General features: G+C 37.3%; 1 protein-coding gene across 7 annotated transcripts in view; it reads left to right on the top strand.

Moving 5' to 3' along the window:
- Nucleotides 1-23,800, top strand: part of UHRF1BP1L (UHRF1 binding protein 1 like) — a 49,365-nt gene that overhangs the window by 19,286 nt on the left and 6,279 nt on the right. For 3 of the 7 annotated variants that reach the window (XM_044454721.1, XM_044454722.1, XM_044454723.1), the window contains 13 exons: nt 680-850; nt 1,770-1,950; nt 3,042-3,125; nt 5,378-5,560; nt 6,755-6,870; nt 7,210-7,351; nt 8,667-8,860; nt 10,492-11,984; nt 13,481-13,656; nt 15,041-15,168; nt 19,174-19,324; nt 20,031-20,287; nt 23,392-23,500. In XM_044454721.1, the coding sequence (XP_044310656.1) occupies nt 680-850; nt 1,770-1,950; nt 3,042-3,125; nt 5,378-5,560; nt 6,755-6,870; nt 7,210-7,351; nt 8,667-8,860; nt 10,492-11,984; nt 13,481-13,656; nt 15,041-15,168; nt 19,174-19,324; nt 20,031-20,287; nt 23,392-23,500 (3,385 nt within the window). Of the gene's footprint in view, nt 1-679; nt 851-1,769; nt 1,951-3,041; nt 3,126-5,377; nt 5,561-6,754; nt 6,871-7,209; nt 7,352-8,666; nt 8,861-10,491; nt 11,985-13,480; nt 13,657-15,040; nt 15,169-19,173; nt 19,325-20,030; nt 20,288-23,391; nt 23,501-23,800 lie in introns of those variants that run through there. The other 4 variants (XM_044454724.1, XR_006417065.1, XM_044454725.1 and 1 more) reach the window with 4 other exon arrangements.

The raw sequence follows: 23,800 nt of genomic DNA on the forward strand, positions 1-23,800 counted from the left end.
GTTTGGCTAATAACAATGTGTAGCATGTGTTATGTATAGTTATACTCATTTTGCTTGTTGAGAGGCTAGTGATTCAGGAGTTTAATTTGCACTTACAGTAATTTGTAACCAGAACAAGAAATATCATCCCTGTACAGCAGGTGTTGAGAGTGTAGTCCAGTCCACAGTTGGTCATTCTTGCTGTGGCCATTTGGCATCAGTAGAACAAGGCAGACTGTCTTCAATTTTCAACTGGATTATGACAGATCCCAAGATTTTATTCATCTTATTTTGTATAGATTTAGTGCAATTGGTCCATTTTGTTAGCTGCCTTGATCCTGCCAAAGGAAATGTAGGCTATACATTTAATAAATAGAAGTTTTGTTAAGTGTTTAAATCAGCCATTTTTCATCTGAAAATTTTTAGGACACATAAAATGTGTGTTAGTTGGTTAATTTTGAAAAGAAAGACTTGCACTATAATAGTGGATGTACATGTTTTTCTGTGGTCCTACTACACTATTAAGAAAAGGTCTTTCTCAGTGAGGGGTACAAAAGTGCAGGAATAACTGAACACAGATTCAGATTCTTATTATTTTGTACTTTTAAAAATATTTTGCGATAAACCCCATTTTTATATAATATCCTCAAATCTGGTCCTTGCCAATATTAAATGTTACCTTTCTCCCCCTCAACAACAGTTAAAGGATTGCAATGTGGTAGCATCAAAGCTGATTCTCATATTGGATGACTTGCTGTGGGTTTTGACTGATTCCCAGTTAAAAGCTATGGTACAATATGCTAAATCTCTTAGTGAAGCAATAGAAAAATCAGCAGAACAAAGAAAAAGCCTGCCTTCTGAACACACACAGGTAAGCTAATCAGTCATTATTCATGTTAATGGGTACAAATTCAAACAGAAAAAGAGGCATACCTCTGTCTAATTCAGTGGGACTGAAGTATTTAATTAAATTAATTAAATTCCTACTGGTTTCAAAGAGTCTTTTAAGAGTCAAATATTTGCTTGGTTGCTTCCAAAATAGTAGCATCTCATCATTAATAACTGAGAACCATAAACTGGGTACAAATCATTTTTTATCTACAATACCATATGGCTCCCTTGTTTTGGGTCAAGAAGATCAAAGCTTAAATATATTCATGAATAGGACAGAAAACACAATATGTCATGTCAGGCTAAGTTGGCTTTGTTGGAGTGTGACATTTCTTGAAAAAGAGTAAGCTTCTACAGGACCACGATTTTAACTTCAGAAATTTGGACTGCAACCTTATATGCACTTATGTTTGAGTAAATCTCCTTGAACTCTGTAGCAATCTTGAGTAGATACATATAGTATTGCACTGTTAGCAGGGAACAATGTAAAGAACTATTGCTAGCACTAGAAAGAATAATTTTGTAGGATTTGTAGTATTCTCTGCCTTCTTTTAAAAATAATCTGAATTAGAGTACTCAAGAAAAAAAAATATCCCTAGAAGCACTTTAAGATTTTGCATTTAAAGTTGCCCCCATGCTTGGCAGCTTGACAGCTGGCTATTTGTTTTGCATTGTTTTTAGCATTGATATTGTTATTGATTTGAGTAGCAACTAATATGTTAGGCAATTTTGATAATATAAGGCATATCCAAGATGTTAGTTTTGAAAGCTTTCCTTAACATGAAAGTCATAAGCAATTATTTAGAATTCTTGTAAGTTTGATTTATTTCAGTACCTCATGCTGAGGCATACACTAAATAAGATTTTTAAAATAAGGTTATATATTTGAATATTTCCAGAGTTCTACTCCTGCACCCAGTTCTCAGCAGGTGAAAACACAACAGGCCTCGGCAGCCACTGATCAAAATGATGCACTTGTGAAACTATTCAATGATTTTGATGTTAAGGAAACTTCTTATCATCTTGCAATTTCCCATTTGGATCTGCATATATGTGATGATATTCACACTAAGGAAAAGGGTAAGCATTTTATTTGGTGTTTCCATAATATTGGGTATAACTGTACATCTTTTTTCCTGGCCAGTCAAGAAATTGGATTGATTGCTGTATGTATCACCAGTCCATTCCATCCATACACTTTCTGGTATATGCATTATTTGTTAGAGGCTAATTTGTTCTTAACAGCATCTTTAGTTAATTAGTCTGCCCTGCATGTTGCAAAGGTGTTTAGTCTATTAAGTGAACACACAGGGGGCTGAAAATGTTAAAGACTCAGGGAGCTTAATGCATTTGCCTAATTAAACTTTAATTAGGTAGGCATCCATCCTTTCCTACTAGGAATTGATATGAACTTATATTGATGTTGGGTGTTTGAAATCTGTCATATTCCTAAGGTTTTTTATTTATATCAATAATTAGAGTTTCCATTTTTAACTCTGACAGGAAAAACATTAAGAGGAATAGAATTTATAATTCAGTGTTCCATCATTTTCAATAAAGGAGTTGTTGCTTGGAGGGAAGGTGTAGAAACTGTAAGAAACTGTTAGTCCTCTGATTGGTGGCTATAAAAATGCTGACCTTCTTCCCTCTACTATAGCCATAGTAAGAGAAATTCTTAGAAAGGAAGAAACTTTAGTGGGCTCTTGGTTTGCTGGCTAATGTACTACTGTGGCTGTATGCTAACAGTGGGCTATACCAGACAACTACTAAAAAGTGAATTTCTCCTTGTGCTTGATGCTCCAGCTAAGTGTACTAGACAGGGCTTTGCTGTGAGAGTCACAGTACTCATGCTTGTATTTAAAAAAAAGGGGGTGGTTAGAGGTTAATATCCTTAGAGAAGGAATGTGCCACCCTGAGAAAATGTGGAATAGAAGTTCATAACACCTGCTAGCTTCTTCAATTGGTGAAGACCTTTAGTAAAATATATGTATACTTCATGTGTATACTCAGTTGGTATAAATATATTTTATTAAAGTTCTTCATAGTGCAATGGTCTGAGAGCTAATGGGAATAGCAACACATTTACCTTCAAAGTGGTAAACAAAAGAAACTTCCTCATTGAACAAACATAAATAGTATTATGTAGCATTAAGCACTGCATTATTTTACAGATGCAAACAGGCGTGTTTCAGGAGGTGCTATGCAGCTGTCCTTTAGTCAGTTAACTGTTGACTATTACCCTTTCCACAAAGCAGGTAAGAGTAGTACATGCTGAATTGTATTTATAAGTTGTATTTGTACAAAATGTTAGATATTAACTAATTCTCAATATTTACTACAGCAAATGTGATCCAGTATTATAGAAAATAGAATGAAGATATTCCAGGCTCCATACGTTGTGCAAAAAGTTATATTGTGTCTTACCTTCTTGTTGAAAAAGTTGGTTAAATATTTTCTAACCAACTTTTTAGAGTGTCCAGGCTACTTTACATATATTCTTAGTAGTTCTCACAACCTGATTACTCCTCTCAAGTAGATAAGTGACATTACCTACTAAGGAATTCAATTCATAACTCAGTCTTGTAACTCTGACAAGAAGTATTAAAATTAGGGCTGCACTACTAATCAAGCTGATTAAAATTGCAAGGTTTGATTTTAAAATTATCAACAAGAATAATGAGGTGCTGTCCTGTGTTATTTAACCTTCCAGTGTAAGCCCTTGCAGCTCTTTCATTTGTCGGGGGTTGCTTCTGCCAGATAATGGATCATCTGTCCCCTGTGATAGATGCAGATGTGTTTGGCATGATCTCACATTTCCCACAAACAGGGACACCTTGATGAAGGAAATGGTGGAGAAATAGTGGTAGAATTGTGCCCAGTAGTGTCCTCTAATACCTCCTCCACTTAGAAAGAAGAAAGGTGCCTGGAAGAGGGAGCATAATGCAACTCTTTTGAACTCCATTTAGCTCCACCGGTGTCTGGGAAAATAACAGAGAACAAAAGTTGCTTTTGGCTGCCACTTGGCACCCTTATCTGGAATTGATTATTTCAGGGAGTCCTACAGTGATGTAGAAAGACGATTCATCCGCCTGGCAGAGTTAATTGCTAGAGAGGAGTGTGAGATGCAATTCTGTGAAAGGAACATTGTCAGCAGGGAGAAGTAAAATTATAGCTGCTTACACTTTCCTGCTTCACAATAGCAAGAAGCTCAGGTGCAGAGACAAATCTCATACTAAGTGTGTATTCTGTCTTTAATTCAAGTTTAGAATCTGTGACTATGCAAATCAGCAAGTTAAAATCTCCTAAATAATCAGCATTTATTCGCTTGGGTTCCATCCCTAATTGAAATGTAATAGATTGACACTGAAGGACTGACAAAGCTTCAATAGCCTTTCCATTTGAGCTAAATAAGATGCCACCACTGAGGTGATTTTACTCAGGCTTGTGGAAGACTGTTCCCAAATATTTAATGTCAGGTGGATACCATAATGTGTAATGGAAGACTTTCAGTGTTTGCACTATGCTCTGGTCACAGGCTAATATGAGTTGCACTTTAACCATTGCAATGAAACATTCATCCTCCTAATAATGGCAGGCAACATTACTGGATACAGTAAAACAGTAAATCAAAAAATCATCTGAAAATTTAATGACCATGGCATTATAAATGTATGTTTGACTTTTCTTTTTGCTGCCACCACAGCAATGGCATAGTAATGTGAAAGAATATAGGATTCCCTTAAGATCCTTAGGATGCCATGAAAAAACACAGTTATATAGATACAAAACTGGATTGTTTGCTGGCCCTACTAAGTAATATCTTAGATCCTATTGCACATATGAAAGAGAACTAGGAAGTTGAACCACCTGATTTTGAAAGATTCTGAGATAGGTGCCTTAGGGAATTAAACTGCCAATAGAAATGGTACTAGTTTTCTCCTTGCACAATTAATCTGTAGAGAGGGAAAGTTAGAAACAGAGCACGTAATGCTGAGCATAAGGAGGCTTGTCCAGGCTTCATTGTGTATCTCTCTCACCCACACATAAGCATGCATTCTTTCACTGTCTTCCATGCCTGCACAAGTTTGTTAAACAGTTCAGACCACTGCTAATAGCTGTCATTTCTTAAGGAGTTTTATATCACATTTTTAAAATTGTGGAGAATGACATCATTGTATTCTGTCCATATGTATTTCAGAACAATCTTGTTACCCATTTTCATAAGTTTCAGTTCCAGTATCAGGTTATAATGAAGAGGCAGGCAAACAGTAGGTGCCATCTCATCACAGGTAATGTGGGGAATCCTGTGGGAAACAGGATTCTGTTTTAGAATATTTTTGAACTGAAACACCAGGGCTCTTCTTAGTGTAATTGTCCTAGCTGTATGTATAATAAAACTAGGAATTTTCAAACAGACGGTATATTAATTTTAAGTGATTTTAAGTAACTTTGATTTTTAAGGTATACTATGCCATGTTTATAAATTCTTTTTGTATAATACTTGTAGATGATAGTTGCAGCCATTGGATGCATTATAGTGATGCTACTAAAGCCAGAAGTGGATGGACAGAAGAATTACTGCAAGAGTTCAAAAGCAATGTTGAACTGCTTAAGCAGGCTGTGAAGGATCACAGTGTAGATTCTCCCACTAAATCTCCACCTATGGGGTCTCCACAGCACATGCAAATAGGTATGTTATTGTATACAATGTTAGCTTATAAAATGAGGAGGACCATACATGCCCATGGTAGGCATGTTGTGAGCGGAGCCAGACTAGATGGCCCGGGAGGCCCCTTCTGACTCGCCATGTTTCTATGTTTAACTCCCATCATGAATATAGGTCCCATTGGTTTCAGTTGATTGGGATCCATCATACATTTGTATTGGGATGATTTAGATATTTTATTTAAATATTTTTATCCTGTCCCTATTCAAAATGGATCACAAGACAGCTTACAAAACCAGAAGCATAACAGCACATTAAAAACATAATTTCAATATATATTAAAATATGCAGTAAAACCAAGAAATCGTTCAACCATTAAAATTCTGGGTAAATAAAAAGGGTTTGCCCTGGCAAGATATCTTTCTTTAATAAATCTTCATCTCTAACTCGTGTATCCTAGTTTTAGGAGGAAAAGATCTGATTAGGTTTAAACCTCCACAGATTTGGCAAATGTGAAAACCAGATTATGCCAGCTGTAATTTGTATTTAGTAAATTAAAGGACTTTTTTCTGTCTAAATGTGCACATAACTCCAACCACTCCCCAGTCATGTCGGGTTGTGCCTTAATTCATTTTAATGTTGACAGTATTGGCTTTAACTGGTTTTTGTTATTTATTTGTGTCTGTCTTTAGCTTATTTTAGGTCACTTTAATAACAATGGTTGTCTAGGCAGTTTATAATGTAGGGCAAGGATGGGAATCTTCAGGCCATCTGACCCTGGATTCCCCAGACACTCATGTCCCCTCCCTGCTTTTCTGCAGTTTTTCCACATTCGGAAAGGTAAAAGTGCATCTCCTAAGGCTTACCTGGTGGCACTAAGACCTTTTAGCAACAGTGTTGTGGCCTCACCCCTCTTGCCCTGAGTTCCTTCTCCTTTACTTTTAATCCCACCACCACTGCAAGGCAGTCCACAAGAATTCTTCATAATTGAACTCGGCCCTCTGAATTCTGGCTGAAATATATTCATTTTCTATACCATCCAACAGCCAATGCTATCTTCCCACTCCTGATATACAGCCATTTTAAAAACACAATTATAATCAAGGCAACAAATATAATGCAACAGAGATTTTACAGGTTGTCTTTTAGTACAATGGCAGAATTAGTTAAGCATGAACTATGGCCCATATATATTTTTATGCCTTTTGTTTTTAACAGGCAAAGAACAGGTACCTGTTGGAATCTCTGTTTCCTCTGTTTCATCTCAGCAACCAAAGGATAAACTGATGTCCAGCCCTGTGGTGGTTAGACTTGCTGATGTTAATATTTATCAGGTACATTTGAATGCTGATTGCTGAAGTTCATTCTTCTGTTTCTTGATATCCACAATTATGATAAAGATCTAATACTTGTTTCTATCAAATTTCTTAATCTAAAAGCTGACTTTCATTAAAATGTCAGGCATTTTCCCAAATCAATAATTTGTGAGAAAATAGTTTATCTTTCATACCTGGCTTACTAACAATCTTAATTACATGTTATAATATGCAACTTCCCCAGATAGTTAAAATTATGCCCTCTGAATAGTGCAGATGAAAGGCAATTGCTTACATTTATTTATATCACAAAGCCCCAAGTACGCTATTGCTTAAAGGTGAATTTCAAATTTCCAGGTCTCTACTGCAGACCAGTGTCGTCGTTCTCCTAAAACTCTTCTTTCTTGCAATAAGAAGTCTCTATACCTCCCACCAGAAATGCCAGCCATTCATATTGAATTCACGGAATACTACTATCCAGACGGAAAAGATTTTCCCAGTAAGAATTTTTTTTCATTCTCTTCCCTTTGTTTGAAATATATAGTTATTTATCAAATTCCAAGAGCAGTTTTTATTTCTCAGATGCAGTGTTTAGGGTATTTTTACATTGTGTTTGCTTTTCCACAGTAATCAATTATGTGGAAACGTGTTCATGTAGCATTTCCAGCTGTATGAAGATGTTAATTTTTCTGACTGCTAAAGATTATATTGTACAGCTGCTGCTGCCCACACACTTGGCTTTCCTACATGTTTTCTGCCCAGAAGAAGTTATGGGGTTTCTCTTACCTTCAAATGGTTCATGCTAAAAGCTTAAACTAAATGCTGAAACTCCAGAACTACTACAGTAAAAAAACATACATTTTTGAATGTTTGGAGGTGGCTGTTAGTGGTCATAAGATGTTGCAAATGATTCACCATCATCTTTTATTCCCTTTTCTTCCCTCCAGATTGCTGGAACTTATCTTAAATTTATGACAGCATGAATGCTTATAAACTAGCCATGTGTGTATAAGCACCTTCAGAAAACAAAACCAATAAAAGTACAGAACTGCCTTTCCATTCCAGCAGTGCTAGGTCATTTGGAAACTTTAATTCCTCTTTCTTTCCAGATCCTGCAGACCAGAAACTTGTGGTTCCATCTATTCAATTTTACCTCTCTTTTGACTCCTTTGGGATTAGAATAAGTGCTGTAACTAAGAATTGTCAGGCTTTCACTCTGTTAAGGCTACTTCGTTGCAACAACCCTGGTTACCAATGCAGAAAAGAAATGAACAAACATGTACATAGTGACCTTGAGTGCTGACTTGTGATAGCAATGTAATTAAAATACATCTATTGAAAAACCAGAGGGGGGTGCTGGCATGGTCAGCAGAGCCTCAAGGTTCATAGAAGTAGAAAAAGTATTTAGTGGGGAAATAACTTCAGAATGAATCCAGTGAGTGGTCTAAACATGCAGAATTGCCCCAAAATGTATAAGCTGTGAGGAGAGCAGGAACCAAATGGAATAACTTGCAAGAGCATGGCTAACTACAGCACTTAACAGGAACACTCCACAATGTAAATGTGTTGCAGGTCCACCTTGTGTTTGTTATCAGTATGCTACCATTTCTGGTTGGAACTGGGGCCACAAGAGCTTTAAGGGGAAGGTAATTCTCACTGTTATTCAGATATAATATTCCGTATACAACCTGAATGTTGGCTTCCCAGTTAGCTTTTCATATGCCATTTAGACTGGGTTAATGTTTTTAGCCAGATATTATATCTGGTTATTTTAAAATCCTTTTGTCTTAATTTTTGTTTGTTTTTTGTTGTAGTTCCAAGTCCAAACCTTTATACGCAGCTAAATGCTCTGCAGTTCACTCTAGATGAGAGGAGTATTCTTTGGCTAAACCAATTTGTGCTAGACCTGAAACAGAGCCTCACTCAGTTCATGGCCATGTACAAATTAAATGACAATTCAAAGTCAGAAGAACATGTTGATGTTCGAGTTGATGGCTTGATGATAAAGGTACAGTTTGCAACAATTCAACAAAATTGGGTGTTGTATTTCTGCAGTGAATTAAGCATGAGAACAGCCTCTTTAAGTAAAACAGATGTTTGGAAATGCAGAATAACTTGTGAATAGCAGAACACAAATGATGTACGAAGTCCCCACTCCCCACTGTAGTTCTTCTTGGACATTTGAAGATTCTAATTTCTTTGGAAGAAAATTTGCAGCCTCTTTTTTGGCTGTTTTTTTTTTAAATGGATGCTGTTTCTTCTCAGTGTAACATTGAATACCATATAGCTTTCCTGACTGATCATATGAGGGAATACCATTTGAGGTTTTAGTACATGCAACAACTTCAGTTAAATTGTCTTCAAACTAAAGAAATTCTGTTAAGTATGACATTAAATGCTAAACAGAAGTCTCCAATGGGGGTGGGAGGGGGCAGAATGCTTGGCACAAGAGAATTTATAATGAGCATATTTGAAACCTAGAACTCAGATAATAGGTGAGATACCATTATCCTTGGAAATCTATAGGAAGGACAGGAAAGTGCATATTTATTGCACTTTTTGTCAAAGACATAAGTATTAGCAAAGTTTAATCTAGAAAACTGTAAAGAACAAACTCTGCAGAAACTGAGAGTGGAAACTTACGTATTAGTTAAAAATCCTTCTAAACCAGAGTATGTACAAAACTGTGCAGTTTATTGTAAAAACAATAAAGCAGCATAGTAAGATCCCAAAAAGCAGCAGATATAATGTACATACCAATCATATTATCTAGTTAAAATGGCTAGGTATAATGATAGCAATGTCAGTTCCAGTTATGTGTCCTAGGGAGGGGGCATTCCACAATCAGCACCACAATTGTCAAGGCTCTCTCCGATGTTGGCATACAAGTTGCTTGGAGAATAGCCTCTCTAGTAATATTAAGATACAAGTAGGCTGATAGAGGGAGAGGATTCCTAAAGATATTTCCATGGCTGAAAAAGTACAATCATGGTTGCCACATTCTGCCCTAGTGGAACCTCCAGATTCTTCTCCTTGGGCAACCCTCTGTGCCTAGATGACAATAATACAGTTGGGAGGTTACCAGAGTGTGAGGTATTATGCGCAGATGTAACTAAAAATAATGAAGTGAGCTCTAATCTTGTATCCTTTTATTCTTTAAGGCATCACATGATAATCTAATAGGGTTTTATTTCCAGTCTGCATTTTATCTTTCTCAATTTAGTTTTTGTTTCGGTAGCCATTCTCAGACTTTGTGCAAGGATACCCCAGAGCATATTGATCTTGCTCATACATCACTTATGCAACCCCCTGCCCCCCAAACATTCTGTCCTCCGTTTTTGCTCTTACAGTTGGCACTAGTGCTAATTTGGCTCTGGTCTGAAGTAGCAAAGATTTCTGCAGTAAAGGATTTCCATTTTTTCTCTCCTCTTTCAGCAATCCCAAATTAGTCACAGCCCTCTTTTTGAGAAATGGTGATGCTTAACCACTTTTCTAAATATTTATCAATAAAATAGGTATTCCTTGCAGCAAACTACCTTTCCCTCTAGTATACATACACTCCTACAGTTTGAGAAAACTTTGAAAAATGTCTGTCCTTTATTCTGGTTTTGTAATACTGCTTTATGTTTTTCATTGCAGTTCATCATTCCTTCAGAAAGAAAACAAAACCATAGGGATGATCCATGTGAAATTTCTATTCAGAGTTCTGAAATGATTGCTACAAATACTAGGCATTCACCAAACTGTAGACACTCTGATTTGGAAGCAGTGTTTCAAAACTTCAAAGACTCTGAATTTTTCAGTAGAACTTTCACAGACTTTCCAAAATCCCCAGATTGTTTCAATCTTCTGCATCCAATCTTCCAGCGACATGCTCATGAACAAGATACAAAGATGCATGATGTCTATAAAGGACTTATCACTCCCAAACTTAATAAATGTGCACTTAAAACATCTGCTGCTTCTGATGTCTGGGCAGTGCATTTTTCCCAATTTTGGATAGACTATGAAGGAATGAAGAGTGGGAAAGGTCGGCCAATAAGTTTTGTGGACTCGTTCCCACTTACACTGTGGATTTGCCAGCCCATAAAATTTGAACAGTCACACAAAAAGCCTTCTTTTTATAATCAGAAGACTCTTAACATTCCAAAAAGTGACTCTAGTGACCTTGCTAGTCGTCTGCAGCGCAAAAAGCTTCTGAAAGAGTATTACAGCACTGAGACTGAAGCCTTGACCAATGGGATTGAAGACACATGCTCTCTCAATCCTGTTTTGGGAACTCAGTCTGCACAGTCTGTATCTGATGCGGATATTCACATTCTTGTTCACATTCAAAAACATGTGAGCATGCAAATCAATCATTACCAGTATCTTTTCCTACTCTACCTCCAAGAATCCCTTGTGTTGCTCCTCGATACCCTGAGGAAGGATGTAGAGACTATGACAGGGAAACCTGCAAAACAGGCAGATGTCTGCATTGGGATCTTACTGAAAACTGCAGACATAGCTCTATTGCTTCATCCACTCACGCAAGGAAGCACTTGCAAGTCTCCTGTTCTAGAAGAAGGAAGTCCAGTGGCATCAGATCTCTCACCCATGGAAAATGAAGAAACTTTTGGATCAGAAAGCAAGCTAGTTCCTGCTCATACTACACAGATGAGCAATTCAGATATTACTGTGGTAGCTGACTGTAGGTCTGTGAGTATGGATTATTGCAAAGCTGTACCAATGGAACCACTTTTCAAATCAGATAGTGATATGGATTTGCGAAGGGGAAGTTCTTTTTCAGATGATGCTTCAGAAAAACTTTTGGGGAAAATAAATGAAGAAAATAGTAGTGGACTCTTCAGTCAAAGTGATTCAGAAGAAATCTGTGAGTCACTAAGTGACAAGAGTAATACATTTAGCAAGGATTTGGTTAATGTTTTAGGTTGCAGAGAAGATTCTGTTGAGACACTGATGGACAAGGAAGATGACAAAAGTGTTTTTTCAAATAAGGAAAGTGGAGCAGGAGGCTCACCTCTTAAAGTTACAGAGTTAGATGCTGATGCTGTGTGGCAGTCGCAAGAACTTGAAAATGATAAAGAAAAATTAGCCACAGCCAAAATGCTGGTTTTTCAGTCTACATCAAGGTATAGAAAATGTTAAGGGCTAAAAAATTAAGTAATTGTATAGATGTTGAGATTGAAGTAAGGGTTTACATGTATTTTGAGACTTAAGGCTGCACCACATATTACTATCATCAGGAGGCTGGAAAGAGTCTCTCTAACAGGGCTAGGGTTAGAAACTGTAACAATTTCTTGCAATATATGGTCTATTACAGTGATGGCGAACCTTTTAGAGACTAAGTGCCCAAACTGCAACCCAAAACCCACTTATTTATCGCAAAGTGCCAACACTGCAATAAAACCTGAATACTGAGGTTTTAGTTTAGAAAAAACAACCCACACATTAACATCTTTTGTCTTAAAAGAAAAATACAATAACAGAGCTTTCAATGATACAAACAGCTTTTTATTGAAAGGTAAAAGTTTGCATTTGGCATGCTCTGAAAAAGGCATCTGAGTGCATTTCCTACCTTGTGGGGGCTTCTGCTAAAATCACAGCCAGTCCAAGCAAATATATATATCCTTGCTCTTGTTTTCATAAATTCTTCACAAACAACTAGATATGATGCTGCAGATTCAAATATGCCAGGGGACAGCACAGCATTAAAAGAATTTCAGTCTCTTGATTAGAACATCTCTTTGCTAAATCTTAGATATTAAATTTCAATTTTTCATAAGAAAACTCAAGCTAAAATCTTGTGTTAATAAAAACAAATGCATTAAAACTCACAGCCAGTCCAAGCAAATATAAATAATATATATATATATATATATATATATCTCCTTGGCAGTGCACTGACCGGCCATGAGAAGGCTTGGACAAGTTGTTTGTGATGTCATTGCTTGGCGCTACTACTCCTTTCCGAGCATGCGCATAGCCCCTATATGCGCTGTTACCTGATGTTCGGCTGCTGGGGCGATGCTGGGGCGACTTGGCTTGTGTGCCGACATAGAGGGCTCTGTGTGCCCAGTGCGGCACGCGTGCCATAGGTTCACCACCGCTGGTCTATTATATAAACAATGTTCTCTGTAGTCTACATTGTATATCAGTTGGAAGAGTTCCTGATATCTAGAAAAGGTTTAGAAGGTATCATAGTTTATTCACTTATCTTACTTGTATGACTTTCATCCCTTATAGCATTGACAGTAAAACAATTCTAGATCTAGACATCTAGATGACACTAGATGTGTTCCTTGTTTGCCTCCCTAGAACAATTGTTTTATGAGGCTTGTGAACAATACAGATGGGATGATCTTCCCTTTATCCTTACCCAAATGTAACTTAACGTAGACAGAAACAAATCCACTGCGTGAAATGATGCTCACACACTGCTGGAACAACTAGAGTACAGAAGTCAAAGATGACTAAATTACTTTGCTAGTTTTAAATCTTGTAACTGTAGATAATTATTCTATACTCTTACCAGCATTTTTTACTATTATGCTTTGGAGGATTTGATTTTCTTTTGTACATTTTTCCACCTTAAGTAATAATGTCCTAATATCTTTATATTAAAAAGTGGAAAGCCTAAGGAACCCTGCCAGTCCAATCTCCCTGCATTCTCTGTTTCTTATAAGAACATGAAGAAAAGTCCATCACAAGTCTCCTTGGATACCATTTCTACTGATAGCATGTTGTTGGAGGAACACTATTTGGAGAGTGATGGAAGTGAAAGCCACAGCTTTTTGGAGAAAGGTAAGCAAACTAAGTTTTTTGAGCTTTGAAATTAAAATGGATCAGAAAGTCTTTTTTGATAGTTGTCTTGATTTGTATTTTTTTTCCATTTTAGTGCTTACAGCTACTGGTAATTTATATAAAAATGAAGATTTAAATGATATTCATAGATTTCAAAGAGTTTTAGACCTCTAGTGTAAATGCATAGTTGTGGGATACACTGTACATTGTTGGCTGAGTCCTTTAATTAGGATGGCTGGTTTACCATATGGCCGATGAGTTTCCATTTGACATTACTGCCAACATAATTAATCCCAGTCAAACAGATGCAGTCCTTAGAGTATTTGTCCTAGATAATAGTTAAATGTAGCTAACAGTGATTGCTTGATCAAGTTCCTGAGGGTGGAATTTAGCCTGGTTTTAGCATGTAGTGGCCTACAGTGCTGAGGATGTCTGGTTTTCTTCTTGTTTTTATGAAAAGCAGATAAATTTATAGGATTATGTACAAAAAAATTAAAGGTTCAGCTTGCTTTGTAGTTTTCAAGGATGGTGCAGTATCTTTATTAGTTAAGCTCAAAGTTTTACTATATGTGCTTGCCTGCCTACAGTGCATTTTTCCAGTTTTTTTTAATATCTTGGGACTGATCCTTTTAGAAAGTATCTGGGGATTGTATGTTTGATATTTTGAGGTGAGAGAGATCACTGTATTCTTAAAATGGGCAAGATAAATTAGCTATAAACATGTTTTTACTTCTAGTAGAGCATGTTATCAGTTGTATGCTATTCTGGAGGAATGTGAGTCTTTGTGCTGTGGAGGACTAACAAAAGGGCAATTTAGATGAATAAATAGACATCTCAGAGGTTTTCACTTGATTCAGGTTTTAAACTTCACTTCCACTTCTGGAATCTAGATAGTATATAAGACATTCAACATTTTAGTTTTAAAGAATTACTTGAGAATTTTGACGTAATCTATGATCATTGCTAATGCAACCCAGTAAGTAGAAGATGTGTAAATTAGAGGACTAAATTTTTTGTTCAGATTTCTTGAATGAGGCTTTTGTGGGTGCATTGTCATTACATACATGATCTTAATTGCAGCTTGTCAGTATGTTATGTCCATAAAAGCTAAATAATGAATCAGGATGTGTGAATGCTCCCTTTACCTCTTCCTACTTCTCAGCTTATATGGAAGGAATAAAATTGTTGAAACCAATCTGTTTGCATTCTTCTGTAGTTTATCTTGATTTTCTTAGTTTGGTTTGGAATTAGATTAAGAGTCATTGAATGTCTAATATGTGACTTGCCCCCCCACCCCCGTTAAAACTAGTAACAATAGCATGACCAAGCTTCAACAAATATAAACACATCTATCTTTTTTTTTTAAATAACATGGATATACAAGCTATCTTGTCAAGTAAACCAGTGGAATATATTGCTGATGAAAGCACAGTGAATGAGAATTATGGTGGATCATCTCCAGATGTCCTCAGTGCAGCGTCAGAGAATGTTCAGGATGCTAATGAAGAAATGGTAATACGTCCCATATAAACAGGGCCTTTCCATGTATTTCTACTAGGTGGGGCTGTTCAAGTAGTTCATCGGTTGGGAAACCTGAAATATTGCTAGTCTGAAAATAGTGGGGTGGTACAGAATATATGTAAGAGTGGGTGGCATGGCTTGGGCAAGAAAGGGCACCAGACTTGTTTAGTGACTGTTCGCATAGAGGAAGAGTATATGTTGAATAATGATGCCGGTTAGTAGTTTTGAAATTGGCACCCAGCCACAGATACAGTGCACAAATTGTCTTGGAGTCAGTGTTGAAAATACACTGGGGGCAGGTCTCCAGCTACTCATACATTTTGTGACAACCCTCTTAGCTACAGTTTTTAGAAGGCTACAGAGCAAGTGTTTTCTTAAACCGGGGAGGAAGGAGCTAGCTAGAACACAGAGATTTAAGTGTGCATGCACATACCTCTTTCTTCCTGTAATTGAAGCACAGCTTGCAGCAGGGAAATTTCGTTACTGTCTTCCTAATGCATTGTGCTACTGAGTAACTTGTTGAATTAACAGAAAGTGAACATATTTTTCCATATATATTTCAAAGGGAAAACATAGATCACACCAACCATCTTCAAAAGACACCATAAATTTAAATGGTGCTTGCTGGGTTGCTGCCAAAATAGAAGTCCCATGGGTGACTTTCACAGTTATTTTTAGTCATTTAAAAAGGTTTTCTATAAATTGTACAAAGTGAAGCATAATAAAATATCAGTGCTAAAAGATGTCACATTTAGAAACAAAAACAAGCATAAACTTATACTTTCACAGCCATACTGGATAAAGGCTGAAGACTAGAGATACAGATTTAAAAAGCACAGTATTATGTAAATCAATCAGAAGCTTAGGGGAAAAAACCCACACATGAACATATGGAATGCAGCAGCTCGCTGAGCTTCTAGAGTTCTGTAGTTTTAGTCCAGTATTTCCTAACCTGGTGCCCAGACAACTCTTAGCATTCTTGATTATTGGCTATACTGGGAGTTGAAGGCCAAAACATCTGGACATCAGATTGAAGAAGGCTGCTGTGGTCTCATGACAGAGAAGGCACCGTTTCTGATGCTTACAAACAAGTTTGTTTTGGGCAAGACTCCTTCAGCAACACCATTCTCTTGAGTTGGGGAGATGTCCTAAACTGTACTCCCCCTTTCTTCTCACCTTACACATTATAAATAAGAAAGGGGAGGACACCACTCCCTGTATCCTAATAACCTTGTGGTGAGCACAGGATCAGTGGTTTGCTACATTCCTCTGACCTCACCTTTCTCGTCTTCCTCAAATGCTAGCCTTCTTATCATGAAAAAGGGGCACTCTGATCTCAGAGCCATTGACTTCAGAGCCTGGAGGGTGGATGACCTCACCAATTGTCACAATCAGCTGTATCTGACATATCACATAGCTAAGGTAGTTTTGTGACTAGATTGTTCCTTTCTCCCAAAGGTGGTATTCACTGTTTCATTAGGTTAAAGGTAACATGTTACTTTTTTTCCATGTCCTAACTTTTAATTGGAAATGGAGCTTCACTGACTAGATATCTGAACTACTATCTGTTCTGTCTACAATGCATGGCCTCCGCTTGTCTGTGTGCCCCTCAGGCCCAAGGAAAATACACTTTATATCCCCACAGTGGTTTGCCAAGTGGCTTTTGCATGTTGCCCATAATTTTTGCTTACCAGCTTGCATGCATTTTTGCTCCCAAGACTGTCCATAGTCACACATTTAGGCATTCCACTTCCCCAGCTGTACAATCTTGCAACCTGTGCTCAACCTTCAACCTTCACTAAATAACTACCACTTGGACCTCAGAGGTCATAGGCTGCCTTTGGAACAGCAGACCCTCTACTGTCCTGGCATGATATCTCTCCTCCAGTAACTCTTATTTTTGAGTTACCCATCCATATGAATCACAGAGGCCACAAAGGAGGATAGGTCATTTATCTGTAACTCTGGTTCTTCAAGTGGTCATCTCTGAGCTCATAGAACCCATCCTCCTCCCTGCTTCACTGTGTCAGTCTTAATTTTTTCCTCCACTGTCATGGAAACAGAACTGAAAGGCAGATTGAAACCACATTCAGAGCGTTCACATAGGGTTCCTGCCTAAAATTTTGCTCAGCTCTAGAATGTTCTGAATGACTGCTTTGCTCAGGCATATAACCCCTATGTGTGAGTTCACAGAGCATCACTTGAAAAGCCACTGTTGCACACAAGAAACCTATCCTCAGGAGAACCACATGAACCACATACCCAATACTGATAGTCATCCCTCCCCTATTGATCACTAGACAATTGTTCACAAGAATTGACAAAACTTCATTTGCACCAAAGCTAGGTGAAAAGCCAAATTAAAAATGGGCTAGAAATTCAATGTCTTCTAGAAATGCCTGGAGCATGGCCACTGTGCACACATTGATCTTACCATTTATATCCAGGTTAGCAATATGCCAGTAATTCTGTAAACATTGTGATCTGTGAATAGTTTATTCAGAAGTGGCTGAATTACTTCCTTATTAACAACTGACATCCTAAATGTGTGATAGTAATTTGAGAAACTGTTGGAGCCAGCTGCTCCTCTTCTTATCAGCCAAAGAGAAGAGTCAAGAGCACTGTTGGTGGAATTTGCATTATATTGCTGCAGTTCTGGTCTTCCTTAGAAAATTCCAGAAGGTCTGCCGGCTGACTAATGCCTTGACCATTGGTCTTAGAAGATTTTCTCTTGTCATCCTTGTCAGCTAATATACATGAAACCTCTGTGGGAGATCGTTCAGGGATTCAGGGTATGTTAGCATCAATGTATGGATGCCAGTCAACTCTCTCTGTTCCATTGCACTCCAAGGAAGCTCTTGACATTATGGTCTTGTGGTCTTCCCAGAGGCATCTGGTAGGCCAGTGTGTGAACAAAATGCTGTACTAGATAGGCGCTGAGCTGACTGAAGACAGGTTTTGTGCTTGAGATGGTAATAGACTAGATTAGGGTGAACACATTGAAACTTAATCTGGACAAGGTGTGTGCTTCTTCACAGTAGAAAGACCAGTCTGAAAACGGGTTAAACTTGGCTTGGATAGAGTAGCATTCTCTCAAAGATGCAGGTTTGCAATTGACTGTGCTCCTGGATGTGATTTAGAGCCCAGATACCCAGATGATAGCTGTGGCAAAGAACACTTTGCATCCTGAGCATGGCACGCCAGTGACCCCCATTTCCTTAAAATGCCAGTCATAGTGACACATTCATCTGATCCATCCCATTTGGATGACTGTAATGGGATCTTCATGGAGGCATCTTTGAAAAGTGTTTGGGAACTTCAGGCAGTACACAATGCAGCTACCTGACTACTGAACTCTCTTCTAGAGCAGTCTGTCCAGCATTATCACTTGAAGATCTTTTTATTTTGGTAGACCTTTGGCCTACTGAATTTTTTTTACCCCTGCTGCACTTTATTTAGCTGGTTTTATATTTAGGTTTTCATTTTATTTTGACATATATATGTCTTGTTGCTTTATTTGTAATTTTGTGACATTGTGAGATGTCAGATATATCCTGTGGAACAGTAGATATAATTTTGCTAAGTAAATAAATTTATAATAGGCCAGCTTGATTATCCTATCAGCATTCCAAAGGAAAAACAATTTTAACTTAAGCAACTGTGACAGATGCCTTAGATTCAACTAATGCAAGGGTAGATGATTCTGGCTGTCTTCTTGCCATTTTCTAGCACTCCTGGGGGCCACACTCCAGCTGCAATAGTGGCAAGAGATAATATGAACAATTTTATCCTTAGAGGGGGTAGCAAATGTTCCCAGTTGTCTATGGCATCTACATTCACAGGAATTGTTTTTAATTGCATATTATGTTCTGTAGTTTTAACTGAAAGATATTTCATTGGTTCTGTGTAACATTAGCAGAGTTATATTTGGAAAAAAACTGGCAAAGACATCTGAGCTTTTGTATATTATTAACTGCATTTTAATTTTCTTGACAGATGTCTGTTGTAGTTTTTAAAATATTTGGTGTTAATGCGGAAGTTGACATCAGAGGTGATGACACTGAAGTATGTCTTCAGGTAAATCAAGTTGTACCAAGTCAGTTGGGTAATATCAGTGTTCGCCATTACCTTTGCAACCGAACAGCTGGTAAGAATTTATTTAATATAACAAAAATGCTAGTGCTATTTTTGTTAAAATGTACTTGTGAAAATGTTTTTAAGGGTTGTCATTTTTGGTTGTATCCTGAAAATAGGTCACTGCTTTGGACAGTTACAGAGTGGCCTTGTAAATGTTTGTGTGCGTCTTTCTGGTATCATTCTAAAGATCATAACCTGGGTATTCAATAACCAATTTCCTGCTTTGTTCACTGGGGCACTTGCATTCCCTTATGCATTGTTCATATTGTAGGAAACATAGTTTATCACCTATTAAGTAAATTTTGGAGTATTTTTAAAGCAGTGTTGAGGAACCTCTGATTTGTAAGGCCCTCAATCCCCAGAATGTCTCTGATAGACATGTTTGCATACTTGCAAGGGTAGGCTTATGGAAGCAGTTATTGTACAGTTAGCTATTTATTTAGAGAATTTATTTATTTAGAGAATTTCTAGGCCGCCCCATTCGCTGAAGCCTCAGGGCGGCTTACAAATAAATAAATTAAAATACATAGATAGCAATATAAAAGACACTTAACTGTATAAAATAAGAGTTACATTAGAGTTAGCTATGCAACTCTAATGTAATTTTGAATTTCAAAGTTGGACTTTTATATGAACTGCTTACATGTGGGAAAATTTGTCTGGATATATTTAATATCCTGCAAAGTGACTTACATCTGTGGTGGTTTTTATTACAGGTTCAGATCCTAAAACTGTGATTGGGCCGGTTAAATCAACTCCCGAAATTAAACTGAGATGGGAAAATGGACCTAGTGCAATAATACATTCATTGCTGTCTGAAAAAAATGGGTTTCTACAATGTCATGTGGAAGATCTGACTGCCAGTTTTCTAACTTCTTCACTTATGAACATTCAACGTTTCTTGGAAGATGAAATAGTTACAGAAGTAATGCCTATGAAAATAAAAATTTCTAATACAAGGATCAAGTTAAAAGTATGTAATTTTCAAGAGAGTTGAGTGTTGGTACAGGGTATATATTGACATGTACCTGGCTTATAAGAAACTATTAAACTATTAAAAATTAAACTTGTATTAGCAATTCCTATGTTAGGCACTAAGAAAACATTTTTAAAAATTAAATTCTTTAATTTCACACTGTCAGTATTGGAATTAAATTGACTTTATACAGGACTGTTCCAACACTAAATGTGTTTAGTATTTTTTTTTCTTTAGGTATTTGACAATACAGTCAACCTTCCACATTCATGGGGGGTTAGGGGTGCAAGACCCCTGCAAAAATGGAAAGACCATGAATATATCTACCTGCCTTCCAAACTTTAACTCTTAGTAGTATTGACCATACTTGTATGTACTGGTGGCTGCATTACAATTATCTCTTTCACGATTTGAATAGCTTTTACCTTAAAACAAGACCCAGCATCCTGGAACACAGCCTGCTTCAGGGGAACTCATCCTGTGTCACATCAGGAACCTTGCACGTGGCTGCACACCTGGTCCCAAGTCTGGCACCAACCCTGCCCACACTGGGGGACAGTGCACTGTTGTAGGCCAGTGGGGGCCAGGATGGGAAGCATTCCCCATGCGGCTGTCTGTGGAGTTAGTAGGCTGCAGTAGGGCACAATACTATATATGTATATATCTATCCCATTTCATTATTGATGGCAAACTCACGAATAATCAGATCTGTGAAAGTTAAACCCAAGAAAGTTGAGGTTTGACTGCATGTTGATTAGAGGGTAGATAGTTATTATCACCAAAGTGATTATCCATTACTATTTACCATCTAAGCACTAAAAATTCAGATGGATATTTGGAAGTATACTTTCAAGTAAACTCTTTTCGATATAAAGGGTGTTTCTGTGTTGTAAAAGTATAACTCAAGTATACTTTAGGCAAAGCAACTAACAAGTACCGTTTTCAATTGTAGCAGTGTAACCTGTTTGCACACACATTTTATTATTACATATTACTATATTGTGCATTTACCTTCCCTTCTGCTACAGCATACTGTTATCACAAGAGTTACTTTGTTTTGAGTGAACAGCATTGCCCTACAAAGCTTTAGGGCAGGGTAAATGCACAATTTAGCAATGTGTGATATTAAAATTAAAAATCCTATTAAAATAACATATTCAGTTCACACTGATGTATGGTTCAGCATGTTATTTGAACATGACTCTTAAAAGCATGCTTTTTATTTTCCTTGTATACTTGCATATAATATATTGTGAAGCTGATGTGTGAAAGGACAATTGGATGGTGACTTGAAGAGAGAATCATATGATTTGGCTTAAAATTGAGATGTGATTAACTATGGGTTAAGAGACCATCTGAAAAGGTCTCCACCATTGCATTTACATTGGAAACTGTCTTACATTAAGAGTATTGGTCAATCTAGCCCTATATTGTTGACATTTGACTGGAATTTTTCCAGCTCTTCCTGGGGTTGCCTGGAATTGAAACAGGGACATTCTGCATTACTATGAAGTTGTGGCCTTTCTTAAAGACTTGCAGGAAATTCTAACATTCACAGGGCAGAAAGTCTCATCCCGGCAGATTGATCTATCTGAATAGTTTCCTGACTGCTCTTAGGAAAATTCCTGCCACCTCAGATGGCAATTCTTAATCACTACAATAAGAAAATGGCGGACACAGTTGTTCTTGAGTATTCTCTCCCTGTGGGTAGAGCTGAGAAGGCTCCCAGGTTTTCCAGGGAGTTTGGGCATATGAGGAGTATCAAAGGAAGAAAGTTAGGATAAATCCAACCGAGCACAGACAAAAGTCTATGTTAAGACCTATGCTGTGAAAATGATGAAAGCAACAACATTTTCTATGGAGAGCGGTAGAAAACTCCAGTCGAGTTGTGTCAAGTAGCAAATAGTCTGTTACATCAAATGCTAGAAAGAATGAGATCTTGGCAACCTGCTATGACGGTTCTTCTAAACACTTTGCTGATAAAGCTACTTGTATCCAATCCAGTTCAGGAGCTATAGCTGATTTTAGGGGTGTGTTTATGCAACTTGAGACTGTTGGCAAGATCCTTGGTAATGTAAGATCAATCACTTTCAGGTTTGATCCTTGCTTACTCTGGCTGAATGAAGCAGCTGGGGGAGGCTTGGCCAGGTGACTGTTTCCTTTTGGGACAGTGAGTGCTTTCTTCAGGAAAGTAAAATTCTATCCAATATTAAGATGGCAATTGTAAGACTTTGTTGAAAAAGTTATTTCTGGATTCCCCCCAAGTAAATTATTTCTGGGCATTCTTCCACTTACTACTACTGGGCAAGATTTTTGATCATGTGGCATATCCAAGAGTTTTTAAATGAAATGAATTATCTAGACCTGTGTCTATCTTGAAAGATTTTTTGCTTTGGTAGATGATTTGTGCTCAAATCTGGCCAGGGGAACTCTGTCCTGTTTGCTTTTGTTGGGCCTTTTAGTGGTCTTTTAGAGGCTTCTTTTGCTGGCCTCTTGGTGGTATTCAGTAGTATTGATCATAGTATCCTCTAGACTGGCTGGCAGGGGTACTGCGAGTTTAAGCAAATACTGTTTTGTGATTGTTCCTTTGCTTCTTTAAGAATTATATCACAAATGCCACATTGGGAACCTTTTAAAGGCCTCAATGTGTTAGAAACCACCTCCTTCCATTCCATCCCTAAGGTCTGGTTTAAAGCACATTCTGGGCAGGTTTGCCCTACAGGGAAACATAGGCCACTCTAATACTAAAACACCCATCCGCCTATGGTGTTAATCTACCTATGGTATTCATATAAAGTAGGTATCTGAGTGGAATGTACCATGAATGTACTTCATGGAAGTATTTATTTTAAACAAGGTAATTGGAATATTTTGCTTCTCTACCAATTTTAAAAGTGAAGGTATTCAGTGTAAGCAAGAGATTCTTTTTATTCATGGGTCCTTTAACCATTTGTTGCACCTACACCATTAGGACCTTTCTTGTAGTCTTAAAGCATCTCAGGAAGCTTCAACTCTTGTGCACACTGACCTTACCCATAGCATGAAAGTAATCATGGAAGCCCATTTTGGATCTGAGCTAGTATATTTCTTTTATTTTCTAGGATGACAGCCCACGTGATAGTCTAACTGCTCCTGAACCAGTCCCAGTAACACTGCATATTGACCTACTTAATGTAGAGAGGAAAGATGATGGTTCATTTTGCATCAGAGGTTTGTCTGTCTTTAAATCTTAACTCATGTTTAATATTGTTGGTCACACTTGTGAAAGTATTTGTATTCTAAAATGGGTTAAAAACTTGTTAGTAAAAATACAGTGTAATATCATAATGGGACAAGGCTGAAAGGACAAAAGGGAATTGAGTCCAAGATGTTTTCTATGTGATAGAACTTGTGTAAATTATTTTCATGTGTGATTTTTAGATTGTCTGTTTTACTTGAAACGTTTAAACATAGAATATGCTAAAATGCTAAAATATAAGTGTTGCTAAAAAATGGAATTGAAATCCGACA

This window comes from Varanus komodoensis, unplaced genomic scaffold, assembly GCF_004798865.1.
Source record: "Varanus komodoensis strain SLA01 unplaced genomic scaffold, ASM479886v1 scaffold8, whole genome shotgun sequence".
Lineage (NCBI taxonomy): Eukaryota > Metazoa > Chordata > Lepidosauria > Squamata > Varanidae > Varanus > Varanus komodoensis.